General features: G+C 45.9%; 1 protein-coding gene across 1 annotated transcript in view; it reads right to left on the bottom strand.

The window, feature by feature from the left end:
* KIF16B (kinesin family member 16B) overlaps nucleotides 1–27,925 on the bottom strand; it is a 284,700-nt gene that overhangs the window by 72,331 nt on the left and 184,444 nt on the right. Inside the window, exons 22-23 of the mRNA XM_024752697.1 lie at nucleotides 27,202–27,272; nucleotides 12,064–12,186 (exon numbers count right to left, since the gene is read on the bottom strand). Coding sequence (XP_024608465.1) covers nucleotides 12,064–12,186; nucleotides 27,202–27,272 — 194 coding nt within the window. The remainder of the gene's footprint in view (nucleotides 1–12,063; nucleotides 12,187–27,201; nucleotides 27,273–27,925) is intronic.

The following is a 27,925-nucleotide window of genomic DNA, read 5'->3' as shown; positions in this document are numbered from 1 at the left end:
GGAGAACAGGGTGCATTCTCAGTACAGCTGCAGCACAAGCTTAGAGCGAGGCAGAGAGAAATCTCCAAATCCTTTACCCTTTCACAAGCTTCCTGCTTTCCACTCGCCTCCATGCACTCCCCTGTCAAGGTCAAAGCCCTTAGCGTGGCGTTCAGGACCTGTTCCCGGCTAACCCAACACTACCTTTTCTAACCCCTGCTCCCAGTGGATTAAAAATCTCACACTTCAGACAACTGGTCAACACAGGAATGGGGCACGTTTCTCGGTCTCTGGAAGGGTCTTTTGAATGGCTTCCTCAGTATCCACCCATCCCGTGGCCTCCTGCTCAGCCTCCAGGGCACGTGTCCAACCACAGTCCCTCCCTTGGCAGCACCCCTGCTTCCACTCCTTTCTCCCTGGAAGAATCATTCCCTCCTCCGTGACTTCCCGGCATGCAGCTCACACTCTGCTCAGAGCACACATCACGGGACATTAATTATAGAATTAAACTTGTACTAGTTAGTTTATATAACCGATATTAATTATATAAACGTCTCTCTAACCTACAAGATTGTAAGCCTTCTAAGGGAGTTGGCCTTTGGCAGTAGCTGGGGTGGTGGTGGGAGGCCTCTCATTGAAGGAATAAACGTTTATTGAGCTACTAGTATGTGTCGGCACCATATCAGGTGCTGGTAGTTTTCCGAGAGATGTACTTAAGGTTAGTTTGCTTTTCAGAGAAGGTAAGGCTCCACGACCTTGGCTGCACTAACTCTGTTCTGGTGATATCTTTTCAGGTTCATCTGAATCAAAGGTTACTTTCATTAGTCACCGAATGGCATCTTTTTTTTTGCTTTCTCTGCACTGAGAACAGGGTGCATTCTCGATATATTTGTAACCCAAGTTTATTGTGAGGCACAGAGAGATTTCCAAATTCTTTACCCATGAAGTTTTCACCCGAATCCAGGTTAAATACAAGGATCACAAAGGCTCAGGTTCCCGCTTTTTATATAAAACACTTTAAGTCTCCCCTTGCCTATCAACACGTAAACAAGCTGAGCACAACGACGATGAGTGAAGACCAGCACGAGCACCACAGAAATGGTGCCCAAGGCAACCACGTGGCCACCTCCCCACAGGAAAACAGTCAGATCCCTTCTCTGTAACAGAGACAACCGCACTTTGACAGCTGGGGAGACAGCGCACGTGACGTTTGGGAAAACTACACAGGAAGTGGAAATAGACACTAAAGTCCTATTTTGCCCCAAATTAAAACTGGGCATAGGATGAGGTGCTGATGCAGAGAGGAGGCACAGAAGGTCAGTACACCCAACACATCAGGTCAAAACGCTCAACTGTTCTCTTCCATGCTGAAACCGCAGGGCATCATTGCTCTGCAGCTTTGAGGACCAAATTCATTACTTCTCGCTCACTGAACGAGTCTGCTGATACAAATCCATCTTTTCTGGACCATAAAATGATCAAGTGCAACTTAAAACACCATAAACGTGTCCACAAGATGAACTGCATTCACTATGAACAATTCTCAATGGAGTGCTTTCCACAAATTTATGTTTTATATACATATTTTGCCGGTTTAAGGACTGTCGATTTTAAGACCTGTCATCAGTATGTATTTGCTTGTGTATATCTATCTGTGTAAGAAGGAGAGAATCAACAGTTTCTCACCCAAAGAAAAATACTCTAACTGGCCCCAGGTAAGTAAGCAGTTACTCGTAGAGGTCTCCTCAACAACATTTATTTTTAAACAACATTTGGAAGAGCTACACCAAGTATATACAAATGAGATTCCCTGTATTTAGTAATAGCTTGAAGGAAATGGTCTAATACCACCCTAATATATACTAAAACAAGTTTTGCCAGATTTCTGCAAAATAGTCTTGTGCAGTAACATAACTATGAACATGCTTGAGGAAATATGAATATATAACAAATATTTCAATCTGTATAAACAGCAAGCATTAATACATTAGATTTCATTAAAATCTCTTCAGACACGTGTTGCAAATAGAGCTACCCAGGAGGTGGGAGGAGAGGCCAGCACCCCATTAATCACAGCTCGCCACCCAGTACCCCTCGCTCTGGTCCACCTCTAGGACGGCCCAGTCTTTCTGAGGACAGACGGCCCAGTGCTCTCAGATTTCTGAAGGGGATGCCCACACCAAGTGTGCCGCAACCGATGTCTGTCTCCAGCGTGATGCTCTAACCTCTCTCCGTCTCCCAGCCCCTCTTTTCTTCTGATCACTCACCGAGGGCTCAGGCTGGATTCCAGGTCACTCTTCCTGCCTCAAACTCCCTAGCTCCCTAGACCTTCTGGTGGGACCCCGTCGGAATAACCCCCTTCTGTCCTGTGAGCTACCCGGAACTGCTGCAGACCGCCCTCATTACCCCTCCCCAGGAAGGCAGGACGCACTGACACTACATGTACGCTATTTTAACTCTGTAGGGTCACTCCTACATGGAAATCCTTCTAAGTTACATTTTCTGTGACGAGTATTTCCGAACGCTCTAGATTTTCAATCCTCACGGACAATGCTGTTTTACTGAGATGTTAAGCTCGCCCACACCCAACTCCGGAGCAGCCTCTCAGCCCATCTCAGAACGATGCTGCTACCGCACTCTTCCCCCCTCCCTTCAAGACCGCTTCAGCTTCACTTCGTCGCCCTCTTCTGCTTCTACCAGAAAGGAGCTCCTCCCCAGGGCTGGCCTCAAGTGGTACTACTTCCTGTTACCAAAGCATCATCCGTACCCGTCTACCTGCGGGCCTGTCCCGGTGTCCTGCTGCCTAGAATGCCCCCTCTCACTCCCCCCAAAACCGGAAGTCTTCCCGGGTGCCCAACATGACCCCCTTCGCTCCGCACTGTTCTATTTCCTGCGTGTTTCTCTCCCCCACTTCACTGACCCCAGAGTATGTGAACAGCTTATGCATCTCTTCTGTTCCTCAATATCTTGATACTTCTAGTATGGTCTTTAAAAAAATGTTACAGGTACCAAATAAATACTTGTTAAGTAATAAGTGACTGAATAACAAAGATAGCGGAGCCCAGGGCCTCTTCAGTAAACTCTCCCCTGCTATTTTCTCATTCCCTTTCTGGCCTGAAACGTGGGCAGCAGAATGATTTGCATTTCAGGTCTTTTCTGGTTTACCTGTAAATGTTTAAAGTTTTTGGACAATAGGCGTTAGAGGAGACAGAGAGAGGGTAAAGAATTGTAAAACAAAGAAAATGTCATTTACCAGATTCCTTTGGAAGAGAGGAGTCTTGATTTAGTGATAAACAATTTGGGGGTAAGAATGAGTGCGGGTAGGTGTGTGGAAAAAACTCCTGAAAAAAAACACATCAAGAAACAAGTGGTGGTCTCTGAACTGCCTTTACAGGGTGGGTCCTATTAACTGAAGAATTTTTTGTTTCTGAATGTCATGGTCCTCTGCGTACGCAGGTAGGCGTGGGGATACAGGCCAAGGAAGGGGGCTGGAGCTGACACCCCACCACTACCCTTAGCAGGGGGGCAGCAGCTGGAGTTCCCCTTGGACATTTTCGCCGCGGGCGGAGAGGGGGGGGGGGGGGGGGGGGGGGACGACACTGGTGCTTTGGGGAGAACATAATTGTCTAAGGGGGTATTTTCAGTTATTTGCTCTGAGATGTGCTATGTATTTCCTTCTCTGGTTCCCTAGGAAACTACAGCAAAGTTTTCTTTCTGGGGAACCCAAAGGAGTGCTGAGCTCTGTGGCCAAGTGGACACAAAGGAAAAGACACTGTGTCAGCAACCATCCAGGGTACTGGGGGCGAGGGGACAGCTGCCATTTGAACTGTGCCCTCCAACCATGTCACGAGCTCCTGAGCCAAGCTTGCATCCCCTCCACTGTACTGGGCTCTGTGAACTTGAACTAGAGCTCCACCAACTACAGAAATCCCGTCTCCATGGCACCTGTGGGAAGAAGACGGACCCTGGCAGGAGGAGATGCAGGGAGAGGGGAGTCTAAGGTCCAACCCTAGATCCGTCCCCACCTGCTGGTAATGTGGAAGCGTGGCTATGGGGTTCACAAAGCCAAGCAGGTATAAGATTATTCAGCCTTATTATCTAGGAAATGCCCCAGACATCCTCTGTGTAGATGCATCACCAACAAGGTGCCTTGGAGTCTCTGGCTCCTGAACCTGGTCTGAATCCAGTGCACCACGTAGACAGGAGCCTGGCGGCTGACTGCTGGTTACGGCACCCTCCGCATAACAGGAAGTGATGCAAAATCAAACGGGGCTTTCTAGCTGGCCCAAATCTCAGCCTTCTGCAATAACTAGAGAGAATGGCTTCTTTAAGCTTCAATCTCAGTACCTTCAAAATAGGGATAATACCGTTTATTTTAGTATACTTAGTTTTATATGGTAATTTGAAGGTAAACTTGAAAGAATGTACCAAGACCCGAATATTCTGGTAAGATGGATGCCTCTCAAATCTAAGATCATTACTAAGGAATACTTCTTCCTCCCCCTAACACCTCGGTAAAACAGGAGAGGAACTGGGGTATTATTCTACTTTAAAATTGTGAGAACTTGGGAGAATGACAGCCTAAGCAACTTTCCTGCAAATTACTCAGATACCCAGAGGCAAAGCACGGAATGCAAACTCTCTACCAGTCATCGTTGGAGAATGCAATCATGTAAAGCTCTGGATTAAGACAGCCCTGGATCCTGACTTTAGCCCAGTCACTACTTAGCTGTGTGACTGTGGCTAAATTATGCAACTCCTCCAGCCTCAGTTTCTTCATCTATAAAATGAGCTCATGACACCTAATCTATAGCCGTACTAAAAAACGTGAAGCAACGAGCAGAGTGCTGGGGTACTCAGTACCTGGTAACTCCTGCACCGCGATCACGTTCCTAAAAAAGGCCTTTTATTACACATATTGAAAGGCCAGGGTACCTGTGGGCAGCAACTGCAGAAAGGGGAGTTCGAACCATTTTGTGATTTCTTTTAAAACAAATTTTACTCTAGGAAGAGATGTAAAACCCCCAGAATTCTGAAATGAAGGAAAGGAAATATTAATATATTCTTATAGAGGAAAAACAAACTTGAAATGGAAATCCAAGGTGGGATCACAAGGTGATGACTGCTTTTCTTCTGTGCTTGTGACTCAATCTCATTTCCTCTTCACCATTTCTCATGTCTGCAGCATTACCTCTGTGAAGACAAACAACTGCCCAAGCAACAGCAATATAAAAGATGAGTTGTTTTGTGTTAAAATAGGGGAAGTGAAAGTTGTTTTTTCTTATTTTTTTAGTGAAAGACAACATTCTCAAAGAGATGGGAAGAGTGCTTAAAGAAAAAATAAAACCTTAGGATAAAATATGGTTCTTTTAAGGTTATTTCTTCCACTTGATATTTATGTTTGAAAATAGTCCACAAACTGAGTATTTGAATCTAGATGGACCACAGCTCACGCAAGCCTCCAGTTGTCTCAGCTCTGCTAATGCACACGCGGGAGAACATCCATCAGTTACTAATAAGCAGAGATTCAGACGCCAACACACAAATCCTTCTGAACATTTATATGCTATCAAGTTGGGAATGTTTCTGAAAGATGTATGTGTGTGCATAGTTTATCTAATAGACTGAAATGGCTCTTATTTCTGTCCTGCCAAATAAAAAGACATTTCCCTGACTATAAATGTGATTTCTTCAGCTCCCAAACTGCACATTTTCTGGGCATTCCCTCCTTATGCTTCCTGGCAGGTCTATTCACCATCAAATTCTCCGGGTTTGTCAAAATGTTAATAGCGCCAATTTATATGAAGTGCCCGTGACTTGGCCAGAATTCAAGATCAAAGTTAAAGCACACACAAAAATAACAGCAACACTTGAAAACAAGTGAGGATTTGGAAATGGCCACTTTTTCTAGGGCAACACTAGGGCCTCAACTTCCAAAAGGTGCAGAAAGTAGTGATATTTAGAAGGTACAGTAAGATGAGTTCGCAAGGGAACCGGGATGGCTCAGAGGACTTAGATTTCATGGACATCTGGTACCTGGATCTACTTAGTAGCTGCGTGGCCCTGGGCGAGTCACTCATAATTTCCTCGTTCATTAACTGTAAATAGTATCCCCATTTTGGTACATCTTCCACGTTTGCGGAAGGGTCTGGCAAAGTGCCTGGGACGAAGAAGGTGCCTGATAGATGTCAGTGTAAAACATTTTATGCAACTTGGGGAATCTGGATTTCCACGTCAGATTTCCCAAGTCTGAAGTGTTGACAACTCACTCGAAAAGTTTTAAAGTCTGTTCAGGCCAAATAAAGCACATGATCCACCACCAGTGTGCTCCTGCCGCTGGGAGTTAATGCTGTTCCACAGTTTGTCGGCCCTGGTCCCCGGGTCCCTGCACGTGGTCCTTCAGATGTAAAAGCAAGATTCCAACTTGAACCTCGGCCGCCCTGAGGTTCTACCACTATCCCATCTCACCTTCAGGGTCTCTTCTTTCGAGGGAGGACCCGGCAGATGGGAGAGCGCTCAGGGCTAAACCTCTCCCGGGCTCTGGGACGCGACGGATGGAAATTAGGAGGCAGGACTCACAGACATAAAAACTCAAAAAGAAAACGCCTACCACCGCACGGGCTGCTCAGGGATTACCCGCAGGGTCTACAGGTCTGTGCTGGGCGTGTTCCCTGAGGTTAGACTTTTCCGCTGTCATTCATTCTCCTGTTTCCTCTGCCTCTCCTTCTCCTCCTCAGGCCACTGACCAGGACTTAGAGAACATGAGCAGGCACGCGGGGACAGGAGGAGACTGTCACTGTGGTGCCTTCAGCAAGGGCCCGATGAGCACGCTAGCACGGGCTGCTTGGTTTTTGGGCGTCGTGTATTCCAGGTAGAGCGTGGAGTCTCGCATCCCTTTGGTCTGCGAGTGGACACAAGGCTGAGCTCCTGCAGCCACGTGACAGAAGGTGGGGATCTGTCCTCTCCTGAACAATACGAGGTGCCAGCAGCCTCCTTACAGGAGACGACACTACCACATGGGCTTCCAGGAGCAGCGGCTGAAGAGTGCCCGGGGGCCCAGATGAGGAAGGGAGGGCGAATCAGTGATGAACCTGCCGACAGAGATGGAGCACGAGGGGACATACATACAAAGGACACCCAGCCACATAACCCCTGAAGCCCCAAACATGCTCTGCCCCATGACAACACCTGTGGCCAGCCTTGTGTGGGTCACATCACAGTCATCTGTACGGGGGCCCATTCCCAGCCCGGCCCGTGTAAGGGCTGGGGCCTCACGGCTGCACAGGCTGACGAGGGCCCATGGAGCTGACACCTACGGGAAAGACCGGCAATAAACACGACAACGACCAAGAGAAGAAAATGGGACTGTGGCTGTGACGGGAGTAAACCGGGTAACGGGGTGGAGGAGGCACTGGTGTACATGTCAACACTCGCCAAAGGAGACAGGAAGACAATCTCCTGTGAAGATTACTTCCGGTTTTAGAGGGATGAAAACTCTCAGGAAACAAAATGTTAAAAAAAAAATTACCAGCGTTAGATTATTTCTTTATACTATCATTTTAACATGTAAGTTAAAAGGTAGCGGATTTAAAACTATGCTGGAGACATCAGCTTATTTCTATGACATCAGAGTATGACAGCCTCTGTCAGCCATAAGCACAGATTTTGTGTCACGCTGAAATGCAATTTAAAAAAAAATTAAATTCTACCCAGTCTGGTCCTAGCTAACTGAGGATGGCAAGTATAACGCAGGGTAATTGATTTCACGTATCATTCGCTGAAAAGCAGTGGGAGCAGGAGTTTGAAGATGACTGTTGTGGTCCAGGTGGAGTTATTACTTGTGACGCCTATAGCTCCGTGCAAGCATGGACTGTGCAGGTATGTTCTGCTGACCAGCAGGCCACGTTCAACCACATTCGGCACAGAATGTGCTCTTCTCCAACAGGAGCCAGCCTGCACACCTTCAGCTCTTCTGTCTGTCTCTGACATCAGCTGGCGGGATACACCTCTCTCAACATAAATGCGTACACAGTTCCAGAAGGTTGTGCTACTGGGAGACGCTGGCAGGCATAACTGCAAGGGTAACAACAGGAACAGATACCCTGACCCAGGGGTTCTCACATGAGTCCTTCAGGGTCAATAAAGGGGGAGGTGACACTGAGATGATAGCTTTCTGTATTGTCAAAAGCAAACATCGAAACAGATACCAACCCACAAACTATGATGTATCCACACAGTGGATGCTATTTAGCAATAAAAAGAAACAAGTTACTGTTACACTTAACTACATGGTTGAATCTCCAAAAGGCATGTGGAGTGGAAGCAGCCAGACCCAGGAGAGTAAATGCTGCCTGGTCCCATCCCCACCGCACGCCAGAACAGATCCACGTAATCTGTAGTTACAGAGAGCAGAACAGTGCTGGAGAAACTTTCTGGGATGACTGAAAAGTTCATAAATCTTGATTGGGTTGCTGGTTACAGGGGCGTACACGTATGTCAAAACTCATCAGACTGTACTTAAAATGTGTGTATGTCACTGGATGTAAACTATGTCTCAATGAAGTCGATTTAAAAAATTAAATATGACCCAAACCCAAAAACCTTACACTTATCCATTCTCACAGTTAGTTCACAAAAGAAAGTTGTTTTTAATCCCCCAAATAGAGAAGATATAAAAGACAGTCTGTTTGAATTAAAAACTCCATTTTTCTCATTTTAAAGCCCAGTGATGGAAACCTCCTTAGGACTCATCGGGGATCAGAAGACAAGCCTTTGGGAACCACTCTTCTCTCCCTCTCTCCCCCCAGACCCCCTCCCTGCAGCCTACCTCGAGCATCCCTTTAACAAGGATCATGACTGCTTCATCTGGCAATGAACAGACGGGACTGGAGGACTGGAGCTACCAGGTTGGGGATTAAAATGAAATTGGACAGGAAGAAGGAATGATCTAAATAACTAATCAATTCTATCTAAAGCAGGGTGGGTAGGGAAGGGCAGGAGGCAGAGGGAACACGAAGGGTGAGGGAAAAGCTGAGAGACAGCGCTCTGGGGCTGCCACCCCTCCACAAGCCAGCGTCCTCCTGGGGATCTGTCACCTCAGTCACTGGGGACCTGCACCCAACAGGACCTGCGTGTGCCCGAGTCAGCTCAGCCCCTTAAATGAACCAGACACAAAATATCTATATACCTTATCATCATATTTTCCTTCAAAGAAGATCTGAGACTAACAGAAGAGACTTTCCTAAAAATAATACTTTTTACCTTCCTCTTCTTAAAGCCATTGGCTCACCAAGAGAATTCAGTAGCAGCCGAAGTATGACCCTAAGTGTGACTACTTGCTCTAGAAAACATTGCCTGTGCATGAAATAAAGTGATGGAAGGAAAAGGCTGGCATAGTTCATTTATAAACTCAGAACACTAAGAGGAAATAAACAACCAAAAAGTGAAGAAGAAGACAAAACAAAACCCCAAATCCTCATAAAGACACAGTAGCACATTGAACGTCATTAAGGGGATTCCAAGGGTAAAATCTCACTCATTCCCGACACCTTATGCAGCACTTAGGATGTGGCCGGCACTGTCCCAAGCACTTCACATACAAAAGCTCCTACAGTCCTCAAACCAACCCCACCTGTGGCTTGCCTCAGCCCCATTTCACAGGTGAGGCACAGTGAGGTTACCTGGAGGAGTAACACTCCCCCGGCACTTTTCAGACAGCTATGCTTCTGCTGGAGCTTGGCTACTTTTGTCTATTTTGTTAAGGGCGGGACAGTATATTCCCAGGGTTTCTGTTTCTAGTACTGGGCCCTGATGCTTCTGTTGACGGGGTGCCCCACCCGCCACGGGAATGTGAGACCATCAGCCCTCCTCCCTGTAAATGCACAGGGCGGCCCTTCCTACTCGGAGAAGCGGGAATTCTCCAGGCAAACACTGACAGTCGATTCCTGGTGCTAATGATGGCAACACCTGGGATGAGAACAGAAGGAAGCAGAGCAATGACATGCTCTCAGACAGGGTTTTGATCAGTTCAGAGAGGGCCAGCCTAGATTCTGAAAGGTGCCAGACAGTTCCCATATGTGGTTTCTCTAACTTGCCTTTACGGTTGCACCTTCACAATTTTAGCCAGACCTGTGTACGGCCAGGTCTACAATTTGCTTGCAACTTTTATTTAAATCAACTCAGTTAAAAAAAATTAAGTATCTTCTTTATTCATGACTTAAGTTCTATGCATGAAAGCGATTTAATAGTCATACTTTATTAATACATTTATCTATGGAAATAAAATAAATCTATGTACCAGCTAAAATCACTGCATGTCCTCCAGTGCTGTGAGTTCTATGTTTTGAAGAATTCAAATTCTGAACTGGTGAAAGCCAGTCTTTATCCTCTAATTTAAAAGTACGGAAATAATACAAACACGCCTTAGGAAACTGTCTCTCAATATGTATAAATGGAACTCTCCACACACACGGTTTCAAATGGCTGACGAAAGAACCTGGGCAGGAATCAGGCATTAGGTCAGGAGTAGAAGCAATGGATCACAGACATGGTGCAACATTTTAATAAGAAATCGCAGAATCGGGCCAAATTCAACCACCAACACTAGCACACAGGAATCGTGTCTTCTCAACGGAAACCTCAAAGAGAGAAATTCATGTGCACGTTTTGTTAAAAAAAACGGGGGGGGGCTCAGTAGGCAGAAATAAGAATCTAAAACCTTGATTAATCAGGGAAGTTATTTGCATTGCTTCTCCAGGAAGACTGAAAAGGAGCCCCTGTGCCTAAGGGGAGGGATCCCCCCCCCCCAGCCCAGGGGCTCCTCTGAGGTGCAGCCAGGAAGTGGGGAAGCAGCGGGGGCACGGGGTGGGGGGGGGGCTGGCTCAGGCTCCCTCCGCCCTCCCTCCCCCCACAGCAAGCAGCTCCACGCTTATCTGCTTCTACAGTGTTCTTCCTCCTACAAGACTCCCTGACCAAATTGTTCAGCGAAAAAGAAATCTGGAAACCACTGGTGAGGCCCAATTTCCTCACCTTACCAATGAGGGAACTGAAGCTCAGAGCAGGTAAAGACTTTGGGTCACTCAGCAAAGTAGAATCCGAGTCTGAAGAACTCAACATCCAGTTTCTGGCGTTTATCTGACCAAAAGCACCTCTAGGAATGCGCCCCCCCCCCGGCAGACAGATACTGGGGACCGTAGTGAACACCATACAACACCCTCGCCTACCCTCGAAAATGAAGAAGTGTGATTAACCATCAATTCCTCGGGGAGGGGATGGCGGCCAGCAGTATTTAATGAAGTGTTATGAGGCAATGGAAGTCAATTAGAAATAAGATGAAGGGGAAGTATTTGGGGAAGTATGAGGTAAGGAAACAGGCACATCTCTTCCTGAAAAGCTGTATAAATCAAATAATGTGTAAACAGATTAGGAAAGCTTCCTAATTACGAACAACAGAAACAAAAACAATGAAAATAGCAGTAGAAATAACAGCAACAGCTATAATGTATCCTTTATTATCTACCAAACACTGGAGTCAGCACTTTATATGCACTTAATATCCCTGTGACACAAATATTATTGTTCCCACTTTTATAGATTAAAAAACTGAGCCTAGGGCTTCCCTGGTGGCGCAGTGGTTGGGAGTCCGCCTGCCGATGCAGGGGATGGGCCCGCCGACCAAAAAAAAAAAAAAAAAAAAAAAAAAAAAAACTGAGCCTAAGCCCATGCTAGGGTGACCAACTGTCCTGGTTTGCCTGGCACCAAACAGGTTCCCGGGTTGTGGAACTGTCAGTGCCGAAAGCAGGAAAATCCTGGGCAATTTGGGGTGGCTGGTGACCTTACCTGTGGGGCTGGTAGGTGACAGTAACTTCCATGTCAGCCGGACTCCCCAGCCACCACTACCTTCTATGGGATAAATTCCCTCCATGTGCTCCAGCCTAGACTTTCACATACTGGTTTAAAGAAGGGCATGACCAGTATCGTACAAAACAACACGTTCATATGTAGCTTTAGCTCCATTTAGAGAAAAGATAGCACTGCAGAGCCTCGAGCCTCCATCCCCCAGAAGAGTAAAGAAGGGACACTTACCTTGACCTCAAACTCGAAGTGCTCATCCTTCCCTTGGCCGCAGAGAACATAGCGTGGAATACTAATTTTGATGGGGTCCTTCAGGTTGTCTGGATTTGCTCCCAAAGAGCGAGACACCATCCGCTATCAAAGGCACATCAGATGGGAGAACAAAGAGAGAGACCAAGATCACTGCACTGCAAATACCCTGCCCGGCCAGGCGGAGGAAACGCGTTTCAAGCAAAGAAAAGAGCATCAGACCAGTAGAGTTTACTTAGAAAAATGATGGTTTCCTTTGAAAGAGAAACGCTAAGTCTCTCTCATGACAAAAGACCATTTCTTTAGGGATACCATTCTAAAAAGGTAGGGCGAAAGCACTTCCAAATGTTGTTTGGCTTTGATGTTCCTTCCAATTTATAAGAACAGTGAAAAAAAGGACAGATTACATATCCTGACTCTAAAAAAAAAAGTCTGGTATAAACCGGATTCTTTTCTGAAAAGTCTTGATCACTGAACAACTTCTTTTTTCTTCACAGACTACCAGACTGCTGTACGTAAAGCTCTAAAGCTGGAGATTTTATTCAAATGCACTTCATTTTTAACTTCTAGGCATTTCTATAAGGCAGTGTAGTGGGGAAAGCTCTTTAAACCACAATTAAAATGAATCCCCAGTGTTTCCTTTAGACTCCATCTGATTAATAATCAACTGGGCTCTGACAAATGTCTACGGTCTGGATGGTGGGAAGACGGAGGGGCTTGAGGAATAGGCATTAAAAAAAATTAGAAAGGAATTCTCCTGAGTGTGAATAGAAGGAAATCTCTGAACAATCCTTATCATTAACACTAACGGAGGGCTTTACGAAACATAAGAAGATGTGTTTTTGAAGCAGTAACAGTAATAAAATAATTAAAATCATATTTATAGTTAGCATCATAATTAAAGTTAGCGTTTATTGAATACATACTATTACCCAGAACTGTGCTGAACAGTTTATGTGCGTTGTTTTGTTTAATCCTCATGACCCTCCCCAGGAGGCAGGAAGCATTATGAACCCAATTTATCAGATGAAGAGTCCCAGGACTCAGAGCCTAGGTAAATTTTAAGAGTTTAGGTAACTTAGAGGTAAGTGGTAGAGTCAGGATTCGAACTCAGGCTAACCGAGAGAGCCCACATGCATCACCACTATAGTGCTAGCGTGACACTTATTTATCAATTTATTTTTAAAAAATTTTTATGGGGGTATAATTGACTTACAATGTTGTGTCAGTTTCAGGTGTAGAGCAAAGTGAATCAGTTATACACATACATATATATCCACTCTTTTATTTTTAATTAGATTTGATTTACAGTATTGTGTTAGTTTCAGGTGTAGAGCAAAGTGATTCAGTTATAAATATTTTTCATACTCTTTTCCATTGTAGGTTATTACAAGATATTGAATATAGTTCCCTGTGTATGCAGTAAATCCTTATTGTTTATCTATTTTATATATAGTGGTATATATCTGATAATCCCAAACTCCCAATTTATCCCCCCCGCCCATTTTCCCCTTTGGTAACCGTAAGTTTGCTTTCTCTGTCTATGAGTCTGTTTCTGTCTTGTATATAGATTCATCTGTACTATTTTTTAGATTCCACATATAAGTGATAGCATATTTGTCTTTCTCTGCCTGACTTACCTCACCCAGTACCTTTCAGGAAATTTTAAAGTAAGTCCATCCACCTGAGATAAACTGAGCTAACAAACACCTCAACATATACAGAATTTAAGAAGATGGAAAACCCATGGTTATACAACTAAACTCACTGATTTGACCAAAAAGACAACAGGGGCAACAAGCTCCCTTTCCCTCAGGCAGAAAGGGGTCCTGGACCCTTGGATCCTCGGCCAGGGGTAGCATGGATGGTCCAGGTTTGCTGTGCATGGGAAAGCTCAGGTCTCTGGATGACATGGACGCACGTGACTTGCCTCAGGTAGCTGCTTTCATCGAGCTGACAGTGTAAACATATTGGCACGATATGAAGTTACCAAAGCCTTTTAGAGTATCTTACTTTTTCACTGCGTGGCTGGTTACCCCAAACAAGAACCATTCCTTTTATTGCAGTGGTGCACCTGTTTAGCTGTCCTTGGTGTCAAAAACCATAGCGGAAATCCCTAAAAAGAGAGTTTCTCGATACGTGTATTGCCAAAGACCTTTCAATCCACTAACAGTATTATTTCCAAATTATTATGAATGTAGACATCTCCCGAAACATGGGATATGTTTATCTATTTGAAGGTGAAAAGGCAGAGAAATAATCTAGTGCTTTTATTTATTTTCAACAAACATATTTAATGTTAAGAAATGTCTCTGACCTCAAAGCCCATGGTTTGGCCATGCAGTCCTTGCTCTGCTGCCTTAGCTCTGAAACCTTCTATGTCGTGCTTGTAACTGTATTTTTCAAGTGGGAACATAACCTCTCTTCCACATGTGATACAATCACCTGGGAACTCCACTGCTAGAGTGCGAGCGCGTGCACGCGTGCGCGTGTGTGTGCGCGTGTGTGTGTGGAGTTGGGAGTGGAGAGCTGTGGTGTCCGGAAGCGCAAAGGAGCTTAGAACAACCTCAGCAGAAGGGCTGCCACTGTCAGGCTTTTAAGCAAGAACCGGTAACACTAGTTTAGAAGACCCACTCCCGGATCCTTCCTACCGGTTAGAACAACAGGCCCTGCGGCAGCTGACTGGGTGAGGAGCTCTCTCTGCACAGCTGCGGGCTCCCCGCTAAGGGGCAAGAAGGGGGAAAAGGAGGCAGGAAGAAGAGCAATTAAATTGTTCCCCTTCAGGCTCGGTCGACACACAGTGTGATAAACCAGAGCAGTGCTGTTAGTGCCGCTGGGCTAGAACAAAGCCCTAGGGGTCTGGTGCTCCTAAATGGAGAGGCAGCAACCCCAGCTAGGGGACGGGAAAGCCTCGTGGAGAAGGGGCTCTGCAGCCGGGTACACAAGGATGAATAGGAGTTTTCCAGGAGGAAGAGAAGGCTCATTCTGGCAGAAGAAAGGGTGCCCTCGCTATAAACCTTTAGCTCACTGAGGAAAGTAAAGAAATACCTGGGCCGATGTTTGGCACAGAGTAGGTGCAGAGAGGAGGCGGGGATGGGGAGAGAGGGAGGGAAAAAACTGTTCCCCTCCAATCGATTAGGAACAGTGTGTTACCACATGTGTTTATCGGTTCTCAACAAGGTGCAGAGGACAATACCAACATGTTTAACACACTTGGTGGATTCTCCACCACTGTCTGCTTCCCTGAAGCAATTGCAGAAGAGGGACTTGGATTCCACATGGCCGTCACCTGGAGGAGACTCAGAATTCAATCCGAGCTTTCGGAGCTGGTCTCTGACGGATAGTCACCCACCCTCTCTGAACCTCCATTTTGTCGTCAGTGGAAATGGGCACGATGTTTCCTAAATCTCCTCTATGTGGCAGGAACCCAACTGTGACCAAGGCCATGTCCCGCCCTGTGGGACAAGTAAACTACAGCAGGATGAGAAAGTTATGATGGGGGTCACTGAGTGAAAAACATATATACAGATATTGCTATCCAAATACTGTGAACTTCCCTGAGGAAGAACTACAGTCAAAACCGCCCAGGTACACTGTTAACCAAGCAGTGGAGACTTAACTTTCTAAACACCTTTCCCTATAGGCGCCCTTAGGATATACAATCAAACATCGATGTCTTTTACTGAGCGCCAGCTATGGACCATACACAGGGCCAGGTCCTGGGAATACAAAGTAACTTTGACAAAGTATCTGTAACTTCTAAGACCTTTAGTTTTTCTCAACTGCATTAAGTTTTAAACAAAGACAAGGTTTCTCTACTCTAGATGGATTATACACTAACGTTAGCAAACGCTACCTTAGCCTTCTTTTTTCATATGTCAATTTTCAAAGGGGGTTAAGACTGTAACTGATGGTCTGGTTATTACACAGGCACTTTAAGACTAGAAAGTTCTCTAAGAATGCATAATTGTGAAATCAATTGCTAATGAAAAGAAAGTTGTTTGACGCATAGGCTTATAAATCCCTTACAGAAAAAAATCACTGCCTTTGATAATTTAACTGGGTATATGAATTACGTAGAGCCCAGTTACCTAGGAGAAACTGGATCTTATTATGTAGCTCGCCTAAATCTAGGACGGCCCTTTACATCCCAGCACATGCACGTGTACCTCAAGAAACGGTTCTGGGTGGTACACAAGAGCCACTGCTCCATTCAGGACCAGACAGGGAAGAATAACTGACCCATTGCTGAGAAGAGGATATTTCTCTTCATTATTTTGCACATTGGGGATTAGAAATATTGTCAGAGTTCCCACTAACATCTGGGACCACAGTTTACTTCAATTTCACTGATTTCACAGTTAACTAAATATTAACAGGTGTAGAGAAATGAACACCTGCAGAAATGAGTAACTGAAGAAAAAGCCAGGGACCTGAAGACATTTGAGCAAAAGTATAGAGAAAAATTAAGAGTATGTGCTTCCACCAAATCACTGCTGCAACGTAATTTTTAGACACTATGTTCTGAAGTCAATTTGATGAGAAATGTCGAATTCTCAGGATATACTGTGAAAGGTTCCTGACGTTCTCCTAAACTATGTTTATGTTGGGCAGGAAGGAAAACTAACATAAATGTCTCCTAAATTTATTTTTTATTTGAAAGGAGCTATATTTTGAATATCTTGAGATTTACAGTGGACAAGCAAATGTGTGCTGTATCATATATCCCATTATTTATGAGAGTTTTTAAATTTCCATGGAATTATTTATTTTGGAATCAGTCACAGTTTCTCTACATGTAGCGAAAAAGATTCTTAAACTTGGAAGGGGAAGCTGGTGACACATCATGCTAGGAGGTAAAGAAACATGAAAGGCTGTATGTCTGGAAGCACGTCTCGCAGGAGGTCTGGATAAATATGTAGGACAGGTCAAGGAATTTCAAATGCACCACAGAGTGGCTCTATTTAGAAATAAAAAGTCAAGGAAAAGTACATAATTAGTAACTTGGATTACATTCCTGTACATACGAAATATCTTTTAGGGACTTCCCTGGAGGTCCAGTGGTTAAGAGTTCGCCTTCCAGTGCAGGGTGTGTGGGCTCGATCCCTGGTTGCAGAGCTAAGATCCCACATGCCTCGCAGCCAGAAAAACAGAAACATAAAACAGAAGCAATACTGTAACAGAGTCAACAAAGACTTTTAAAATGGTCCTCTTTAAAAAATAATTTTAAAAAATCTTTTAAAATAAGATACAGAGAAATATTTTTCTGATAGCTTTTAACAAAACAATGTCCTGTGTCAACAAATTCACTATTTTTCCAGTGGTGTGGAAATATTATAGTCCAGTCCTCAGCCTAAAGAAGCAGACAGAACACTGGCTACGTTTTGAATATTCAGATTAGAATCTTCTCTTCCTAACTCAGGCTGTCTCCTTCAAAAGGAGCAAATTAAGAAAATTAATAGGAAGCAGCATTAACATCCACTAGGATCACTGTCGGCACTGCAGAGGGCACAAAGTGAACCGATTCCAAAGGGAGTCATCAACATTCTCCCCTAAATGCTCTAATTACATACCAGATGGCTGAATTCAGTATATGCTTTAACCATGACAAGGTCAGGGCTCAGGACGGCCGTCTGATCTCTTAGCCAAATATCCAAGCTTTGCTTCTAAAATACAGGCAAACCTGGGTTTTTATCAGATTTAGCAAAAACTAGTAATTCCCCTCTCTGTTCCCAGCATAGCACATATTTCTAATCCCTCTTTTTTCAACCACACATGCCACAGTAATAGTTCTAATTAGAGCTATTTGCATCAAGCACCTACTATGACCCAGCAGTTTGAAAATGGGGGTCTGGGGCAGAGAGGGTGAGGACCCATCACCTTCTCAAATATGAGCCATGTCACAGGAAATGGGGCATAAAGGTAACCTGTGTGAGTAGATGTACATTACAAATGTGGCAAAAAGCCAAGACATCCAGAAGGCAAAGCCTGCCTGTGCTGTGAAGGGACGGGGGCTAGTCCCACACCAACTTTGAAGGCTTAGTACCTACAACTGACCTGGATTTGCTAAGACACGTGGCACACCTACCTGCTCCAGGTCAGGGTCAGGACTTAACAACAGCCCGACATGTAGAACCACCATGAACTGCATCTCATTTTAAAGTGAGTTTAAAAGATGCACGTCAGGAAACAGAAATGTGGATTTTCAAATAAAGGAGTATTTCTTTCCTTTTGATATGTATCTGCATCTATATGTTATCAAGGATAAATTACCCAGAAAATGACAAACTGTGTTGGATATAAATGCTTGTGGAATATCCCGAGTTTACTGGCCTTCCAGTAAATTCGAATCTGTGATTCTCACTAAAAGTAGATTATTTCATCCATGTAGATTTGAGTTGATTGATCAACATTGTTTCAAGGCTTGGAAATACTGAATGATCTGATGAATGTTTCAGCCTGAAGCTATTAAAAATGTTCCCATCTTTCTCTAGACCAAAAAGAACTTTAATGGTCATTGTCTCTGGATAACCCATCGTTAGATGGATGATTTAAAAAGAGACTAAATAACAGGTCTAGTACGAATGTGGCAGTAGCTGTCATGTGGCTCTCGTTACCAAACATGAGTCTAGGCAGTTGAGGACCTGAGGAGGGAAAACTAGCTGATCTCCCTCCTGTTTCTACAATGTCTTTAATGACCCAAGAAAAATACCACTCATCATCACTCACTGATTTCTGCTGAGCCCTAGTTTTGGTTCAAACTGCACTGATTTCTCAGGTCCAGGCAAAACTGAAGTGGGGGTAGGGGATTGGGGGAGATTCTCTTTATCAGGTTTCTGTAGAGCATATTGTTTAATCTTCCAACTAAAGGAGCAACTTCGAGCACACAAGGTTATCTGTACTGTACTGCCACAATGATTATACCCAGGCTTTTCTTCTGTAAGAGCTAAAATGTAGAGAGCAAAAAGGAGACATAAGGCGTACGAAGACACGATGGAATTGCAAAGAAACTTGTAAGGCAATACTTGAAAAACAAAACTCATAAAAAGAGAAATAATATTTAATGTCTACAAATTCCAAGAAAAAAGTTACAAGTCAGAAAAAAATCAATAGTTCTTCCAATCAATTATTCATTCCTACGAAAAAAACAAATCAACAACAACAAAATGTATTCAGGCAATGTCAAGAATAACCATGACCAGAAGGTGACCCTGGCATTGTGGAAAGAACATACATTCTGGAGTAAGGTCTGGGTTTGAGTTCCAATTCCCAATCAGTGATCCTTTCAAGATACAAAATGGAAACCGACAACAATTCGCCCATCCTGGGAGGATCACTGTGGGGCTCCAAAGAAACAAGACGTAGGAAGGAACTCTGCACACTGTAAACCACAATATAAAGGGTGGTCAGGGCTGTTACAGCTGTAATCCACTACATCTTCAGCAACAGAAGGTTTTAACAAGATGGCAGAAGGAGAAAATGTGAGTAGTGATTTATAATAGAATCTCTTTCCTTCTCACCAACGGTATTCCGTTCCATTCCTTATAAAGGAGGTTTTTTAAAAATTACAAGGATGCATCCTTAAAAAGAGATTGGACGGTGGTGGTTTGGAATCTGTGTTTTGTAAGAACCTGCAGGGGGACCGAAGAGTGTTGGAGGTAAAGAAGAAAACCCCGTTGGGGCTTCCCTGGTGGCGCAGTGGTTGAGAGTCCGCCTGCCAATGCAGGGGACGCAGGTTCGTGCCCCGGTCTGGGAAGATCCCACATGCCGCGGGGTGGCTGGGCCCGTGAGCCATGGCCGCTGAGCCTGCGCGTCCGGAGCCTGTGCTCCGCAACGGGAGAGGCCACAACAGTGAGAGGCCCGTGTACCGCAAAAAAAAAAAAAAAAGAAGAAAACCCCGAGGAGGTGAGAGAGAACGCACTGTGTTCTTGGAAGGGCTGTGATATAACACAGTTGTGAAACAGACTTGTTCTACTCTGTGACTGAGGGCGCCACAGGCGGACGGACTGCAGATGGAGGTCACATTAAGGAAGATTATGGAAACGACGGTCTAACAACGAGAGCAGATCCCAATGGATACACTGCTTCAGAGGCAGGTGATGAGCAGCCTGTGGAGGTGTCAAGCAAAGACTGAACTGGAAAATAAGTTCAACTAGTAACTAGGACTCTACTTCCATAAGGGAGAGGTCCTACAGGTTTTATCTGAATTTATCTTCACTAGAACCTTGGGAACCCTGACCCAATGCATCTGGGTGTGGTCCCAATTCTCTCTCCCTTGTAGCCGTAGGACGAGGAGCAGATATTCTTGCCATGGCTTCGTGGTGAATGGAGTGTGCGCTGCCTTTTGCCCCTTGACTTTGGACTTGCATGTGTCACTTGCGTTGGCCGAGGGGATGTTAGCAGACATGACGCACGGTTGCCTTTTCGTGCTTCTGTCATCGACATGATACGGCCACTGCCCCTTCCACATAGATCCAAAATGAGGCAGGTGGTGCAGACCAAACTAGCTGACCTGCAGATGACCTTAGCCTAAAGCAGAGCTGCCTCAATTTACTTGCAAACCATTAGTGAAAAATAAAAGCTTTTTTTTGGTATGTCACTAAAATTTTGAGGGTTGCTTGCTATTTGGCAACAGCTGACTGATATGACATCACAAAAGATACGTTAAGGAAGGAAGCAGTATCAACTAAAGTGAATAGTGGAAGCTGTGTAACTAAATTAACAAGACGACCTCATTAGAAACTGGTCTGTCCAACAAGACCATCTGAGAAGCATTAATAAAAGTGCTCTAATCTATTTATCATTCAAAACTGTAATTCATCACTCATCTAAAGAATGTAAATAAAAATTACTGTAATTACTACCACTGGAAGGCGTAAGCATTCTCTCCAAAGGATGCACACACATTTTTTTAAGTAATGAGAACAGGGAGACAAACTGTTTTGAAATGTTTTTCAACAAAGACAAAATAAATTCACCCTGCCAACCACAAGTCTGCACAACAGGCAGCTGTGAGCAAAATGGATTTTAATCAAATTCAGATGAAATCACTGTTTCAAAAGGCCTCAAAGAGGTATTGTCTAGAACGCATTAACAAGCTCCGCCATGTGAACGCTTACGCCTATACTACGACAGTGCAAGATGCCACATAATAAAGTGTGTATGAACCTGTTTCTTTCTGATACAGGAACTCGTTACAACTGAGAAGACGGTACTTCAGGCTGGACGCTGAGGCTGCCACCCCTGCTCTGCCGCAGCAGTGTCCTGGCTCAGAACCCCAGAGAGGGAGCCCGTGAGCCAGAGAGGCCCTAGGACTGAAGCCACGGAGGACAAGGGCACGCACACCACTCCACTGGCTTCTCCAGGCATCACGACCACCTTAATACTCACTTCATGGTGGCAAATCAAATTCTCGTATCAGGACCGTATTTGATCTCAAGGTAAAAAGTATGCTTAGGTGAAAAGAAGTGACACGTGAAATCTGAACTGCCCAGAGGCGGCTGCTTCTGTTTTGTAGTGAGAGCAGAATGCAGCACTCATCTCGGGCCACTTGGACCATAAAGCAGACTGAACAAGTCATAACCGATAATATGATCTGTATGCAATGCCCACTTTCGCTGCGTGCTCCATCTACGGACAATATTAAAGAACATCATTGATAACACAGTAGGATTCTGCTTCTTTACCTGTGAGGACGAGCAGGTCTGTCTACTACGTACCACTCTGTTAAAATTCTGGACTGCTTATGTACTGTTTCCTTTCCAACCAAGGCATCCCTCTGCTGACATCTTAAACTCCACTCTCTCCTCTCTTCATGATCATTCATTCCGTTCTTATCAAGAACACACGAGAAAATACTCAATTTAAATTAGGGGAAATATTATTGATAAGATATCAGAAGACTATTGTGGTTCATTTTGGAAATTTTTTCTGTGGTAGAAGATCCACCAGCCAAGCATGTGACAAGCTAACTAATTGTAATAATGTCCTTACCACAGACTCAAAAGCCTCCATGTGTAAGGCAATAGGGTGCGTGTGTGTGTGTGTGTCTGTGTGTATCGGGGGTGGAGGGTGTTGCTGAAGAGGTAAAAACAGGCTCCACGTGAAAAGGTAAAAACATTTGAATTCTACCGCCTCAAAAAGACAAAAAGCTCCGCTTGGCCACCGCAAACCAGGCTGCGGCCAGCAGTGTGGACCCTGATGCACTCTCCCGGGTCCTGCCTCTCTCCCCGCTCACTTCCCCAGAACCTGGGGAGAGGAAAACCAAGGCTGGAAACTTGGAGCAAGTTCAGTAGCTTGTTGTCGGCGCTGATGGGGAACAGAGGGAAGACCTGCATTTCCTGACCAAAGGGAGACGGACAGTCCCTGGAAGGGTCAGCCCTGGCACTGGCCCTATCACGGACGAGGAACAGAAGTGAGGGGAGCTACATCATACTGCACGTTATGTAAATATCTGACCAGAACACAAAGTGGCCCCTGCAGGCCAGGCTAAAACGAAGGCCTTAGCGGAACGGCCGAGTCGCTAAGCGCGGACGCACTGCAGCGCAGCTGCCGTGACCCTGGCTGAAGTGAAGGACAGGGCCAGGGGGAGGTGGCCCCTTTCCTCCTGAGACTCTGGAAGCTAGCAGGACATTCATACCTGAGAAACAGGAGAAGGTGCGCAGAGCAACCCAGGGTCAGATGCAGTAAAACACCAGTACAAAACGTGTAACCTGACTCCACACAGGAATGTGAACAGCAGCGCAGGCAAAGGAAGGGGTCAACCAGAGAAGGGAGAGATTTCTGAAGAGCCCAGCTTCAAGCCTCTTTCCAGGAGGAGGGCAGCCGGCTCCTGGGTGGTACCGGTGGGGAGAGGAGCCCGACCTGAGGCCGACACGGCCATGAGTTGCTCTCAGAAGCGAGGCCAGCGGGCTCCCGTGGTCGGAGGTGAAGGAGGGTGAGCCAGCTGAGAGGCAGGCGGGAGGGCCGCCAGGGAAGCGCTGGATGCCATCGACGTGGTCTCTATCTGATAAGATAGCGCACGGCAGCCTGGGAAGTTACACCGGGGCTAAGAGTCTCTCTAGGGGAGGACCACCAAAGCTCAGAGGAAGGCCTGGCACACTGGGGGCATGTGGCCCAGGGGAAGGGCAGTCAAAGCTAAGCCAACGAGGGAGGAGCTGATGTCACAGGCTGGAAAGGAACAGTCCAGAGTCTGAAGGGAGGAGGGAAAAGGCAATGCCCTGAAGAAGGCCCCACAGGGCGGGGCGCTGCCTACATCCTACGTGTTACAGGGAGGGGAGGGTGCTGTAAACCCCCAGGTCCCCCAGGGAAGCCTGATGCGTCACTAACGTGCTCTGCGGCAGAGCTGTCCTAACCTTGGCCCACGGAGGACGTCGAGAGGGTCACTGCCAGACCAGACAGACACCTTTTCAGGCAGCACAAATCCGCCTGCCAGTGTCCAGCAGAAATAGACTCCAAGGCACATAAGCACAGGTCGACATGAGCACAATGTGAAATGCTTCCAGCGCCTCACAAATAATGAGGACCCGATTTACAAGGCTGACGTTCAAGAAAGTGAAGCAAGGTGGTGATAAAGACATTTCATCAGTGCTCTACTATCACCTATTTTTAGTTCAGTGGCGATATTTAAAATATTTACATTTTCAATTTATAGAGGCCTGCATTTTTCCAGTTTCAAATCAGTTAGCTACACTAAGATAGACATAGCCCTGGATGACTTTCATCATCTTTATTTTACGAAAGATCTCAAAAAATACGTGGAGTATTTTCACAGGTCTCCTCCCTAGAGCCTTGTCAAGTGTGCGATTAGCCACAGAGCCTCATCCTGAGAGGTGAGGGTCGGTTTCCAGACCTCAGGGGCCACATTGCGGCCGCCCGCCGGACACAAGGTGCCAGTGCACAGCTGAACATTCTGGGCTTCCTGAGGGTGCTGGGCGGCACTGCTTCCTGAATCTGATGGGTGTGAGTTTCGGGAAGAAGACGAGTTCGATGGTGGATGCTGTTTTCATCTCTGGGACAAGACGACACCTGAACTCACTTAAAGCTCGGCACCTGACCACGTCAAACCGAGTCCCTGGAGGCAGCGAGCTCGGAGAGCCGCTCTGAGGATAGAACACGCGGTCTTCCCTCACCGGGGCGACGTGGGTGTTGAGAAGGACCAGCGGCTAGCAGTGGCCTGGGCCAGAGCCACCCTCGACTCTGACCGTCGTGTACAGCAAGAGCTGAACCTCCACCAGAGACGGGGCGTCCACGTCCAGGTTTCCGTGAAGGAAATAAATCAGGTCGACCAGGGTATTCTGGAACCTGGATGACAACTGAACTCCGTTCACCAAAACTAAATCAGGGATTTCCGCCTTCCAATCAAGGGAAAGCTGGACCAGATCTTGCTGGAACAAAGGATGGCTGGCGCAGGCGGCGGCATCGGCCTCGGACGTCAGGACACACAGGAGGTCCCAGCATATCTACTGACAGAGGTGTCTGCTGTAGGTAAGCACGGTGAGCAGGAGACACTCTGCAGAGCCCAGGAGTGAAACGCTCTGCCCACCAAAGCCGATCTGAACCTCCTGTAGCCCAGAGAGGGGCAGAGCGCGGAGCAGGCCCACGGAGGCTGGGGGATTCAGAACCAGTGCACACAGGGCTGAGCGGAGCAGCAGCTCACACGCGGGCCAGGGGGCAGGCTCCGTGCAGCTGGCGACAGCGAGCCAGTACACACGCTGGGCCTCACTCGTGTCGCCCGAAGTCTTCGTAGGGAACCAGCCACCAGCTCGAGGAAGCCTTTCAAAGGGCACTCTGGAAGCTTCAGCATTTGGTCTGGGAATCGCGCGAGCGTCTGCTTAAGCACAGAGCCCGTTCTGACACCTTCCACCTCCAGGCAGAAGACGGAGCCTGGCGAGGAGCCTGGAAAGTCAGCAGCTGTGGCTCTGTAGGGCACCAGGCTCCCTGCCCGCCCGACGGCCCCTGACCCTTCCCTGCTGCTGCCAACCTAAGCTTCTTCGGGAAAAGAATGAGCTTCTGGTGACACCCCAGGTGCCTCCAATGCGTGTCCAGGGGTAAGAGCTTCAGAAACGGCAGCCTTGCGATGAATGCTGCTGCACGGGAGGCGAGCCCCCACGGTCCCACAGGTTCCCCGTGTGCCCGCCCGCAGCAGGTGGCTACTGGTGTCTCTGTAAAGATCTGAGACCCACTGGTAAAAAGATCCCAACCCGCTGCTTCCCTCTGGCTTGACACTCACGGGTGACCCCAGAGAGCTCACTGCCTTGGCCACCACCTCCTCCCTGGCTTCCTGCTCCTGGCAGAGCTCGGAGGCCAGAGCCCTCGGGGGCGATGCTGTGGCCTGAGACACTTTCAGAGAGAATGAGGCAGAGGAGCTGGCTCTGCCTGGTCTGCTCACTCCCGCTGTCCACGGACACTTCCTGGGATGCGCACTGCAGCCAAGTCCAGCTGGACATGACCCCCGGGCTGTGTTCACCTTCAGGGGTCGTCGGTTCACTGAAATTTTCTGACTCACCCTGAAAATGTCCCTCACCGCTCGTGCTGCTTTCGCTAAGAAAAGAGATTTTAGTTAGATCGACGTGTTCTGGTTGAGAGCCGCCCCTGTTACAATAGCTGCTGTGCGACGGCTCGGGCTCCGAGGGCTGAGACCCCCACTGGCGGGCCCCTCTGCCTGGCGCTGAGGAGGGGGCAGAGGGACCTGAGATGCTTCGGGTCGCGGGCCGGATCCAGTGGTGGTTCTGGTCTACCTTCCTCCTCTCCTCTTGGCCGGGGGCGTCAGTGACTTCTTTGGACAGCAACGGGGCAAGACAGCTCTTCTGTCAAAAATAGGTGAAATGGGGCTGTGGCACCTTTTGCGATTCTTTTCCACATGAAGATTCTTGCGGGCATTGGTTTCATCGTGTGGATTAATGCAGAGGCTCAATCGAAAGCCTAAGCCATTCGTGTTGACTGATTCATGATTTCAGAATAGAGGACCTGATTCACACACAAAGCATCGATTTCCGTATTTCATATCTTATAAGTCGCCAGCTATTTTGATCAAAATACGTTGTAGGGATTGATCCACAGTATCCATTTTTTGGTCTAGTATTTTATTTACTCTAAAATAGACCCTAAGACCTTTGATGCAATTTTCTAATGGGCAAGTAAGAGTAATCGGGGCAGACAATGCAAATCAGAAACTGACAAGTATTCCAACTTCATGCATGTTTCTCTGGCCTCTTGGTTTGTTTCACTGGAATCCTTCATTATAACTGCCCCCCTGAGATGGTCATAAGATATCTACAAACCAGCACCATGAAAGGTTCACTGCCAGCCTGCAACAGACCAGGCAAGTGGACACAAAGAAATGAAAGGCAATGTCCTTCTCTTCACAAGGTCACCTGCTGAGGAAACGGAAGTCCACAGGAAGACAGTGTCATTCCTGGATGGTTGGGATGGAGGGCAAGGTGGTGGCCAGTCTCCCATGGGACACCCACCCCTCCGCTGCTCTCTCTGTTCAGTGATGTAAGATTTCCACCACCTTGTAGTTTTGCTTCTTTGCTTTTTAATTTAGGAGTGTATGTAAGGACAAGTCCCTCAGCGGAGGAAAATACAGATAAAGCCTTACAAATCGTATGCCCAAACAAACCTTGGTTTGACAACCCACCAGAGAAATAAGCTACCCAACCAAGAGTATTTCCTCTGCACCGTTGCCAATGCAGTCGATAAAACACGCAGGGTTTCTAAAACCTCGAGAAGTACCCAGTTTCATTTCCAAACCCCCTAACTGATTCTGATTATATAATTCAATCTTTTAAATGCAGACCAAGGGAAAGGATACTGCTACGAATGAAAAACTGGGCAAAGGGCCTCCACCACAGCTACACGCCATTCAAACAAAGCCAAAGTAGTTTGCAAAAAGAAAAAAACAACACCAAAAAACCTAACAATAAATAAATCAAGCAGTTTGCAACCAGCGGGATTCTATTTAATTTTAAGTCATATAATAGCTTGCCTTGCTTATTAGCCATTAATCTCACTGGGACCTTGAAATTCTAATTACGCAACTAAACATTAAGAAAATTTAATCACACAAGCATGCTGTAATTTAAGGCAACCCTATCAACCTGAAAAGTCATTACCTACCTCATATTTTAGCTTACGTTGAATGGTGCCATTGTGAAGTTTCTCATTATCCTGAAAAGAAAATAAAAGCCCTCTATATTAAATTATAGCATGTTCATAAAGAGGGAAAAAAATGATTTGATTACAATATTTATGAGAACAAAATTCTAAGGAAACATACTTGTCATTCCACGATGACAACTCTTCTTGAGAATTTATATTCCCAAGATAAACGGGCCTCTATCGATACATCTGCCTGTAAGGGAACTGAACCATTTATTCCTAATCTTAAAATTCGAAGAACAATTTTAAAGGCAAATTTCCTCAGGACACTTCTTAATTTGCAGGGTAGAAATGAAATGACTTTATTTTGATAAAAATCAGCTTGTCACAAGTATGTATTTTCTCAAAGGCAAAATTATATTTCTACTTGGGATAATTTATCGAGTGAATTTAAATACTTATGGAAATTGATTATATTTTTGGAGAAAACAGAAAGGTGTTATGTGTAGAATTTTTATAAATCAAACAAGGTAAATAAAGCACTTCAGGAAACTTCATATTCACTTAAGAATTTCCCCCAGAAGTTCAAAATTTTTAAATAAAGTTATTCTTGAATTAACACGATTTATAAACTGTTAAGTTCCACCTGAGCAATATTTAACATTTCTACAACATTTTGCATCTCAATTTTCTGAGAAACAGTACATAAAAGACACTCCACCCCCCACCCCACCCCCTGCTC

The sequence above is a fragment of the Neophocaena asiaeorientalis genome, unplaced genomic scaffold (assembly GCF_003031525.2).
Source record: "Neophocaena asiaeorientalis asiaeorientalis breed wild unplaced genomic scaffold, Neophocaena_asiaeorientalis_V1.1 scaffold528, whole genome shotgun sequence".
Taxonomy (NCBI): domain Eukaryota; kingdom Metazoa; phylum Chordata; class Mammalia; order Artiodactyla; family Phocoenidae; genus Neophocaena; species Neophocaena asiaeorientalis.
The sequence above is the reverse complement of the archived record's forward strand: the minus strand, read 5'-3'. Positions and strand labels throughout refer to the sequence as shown.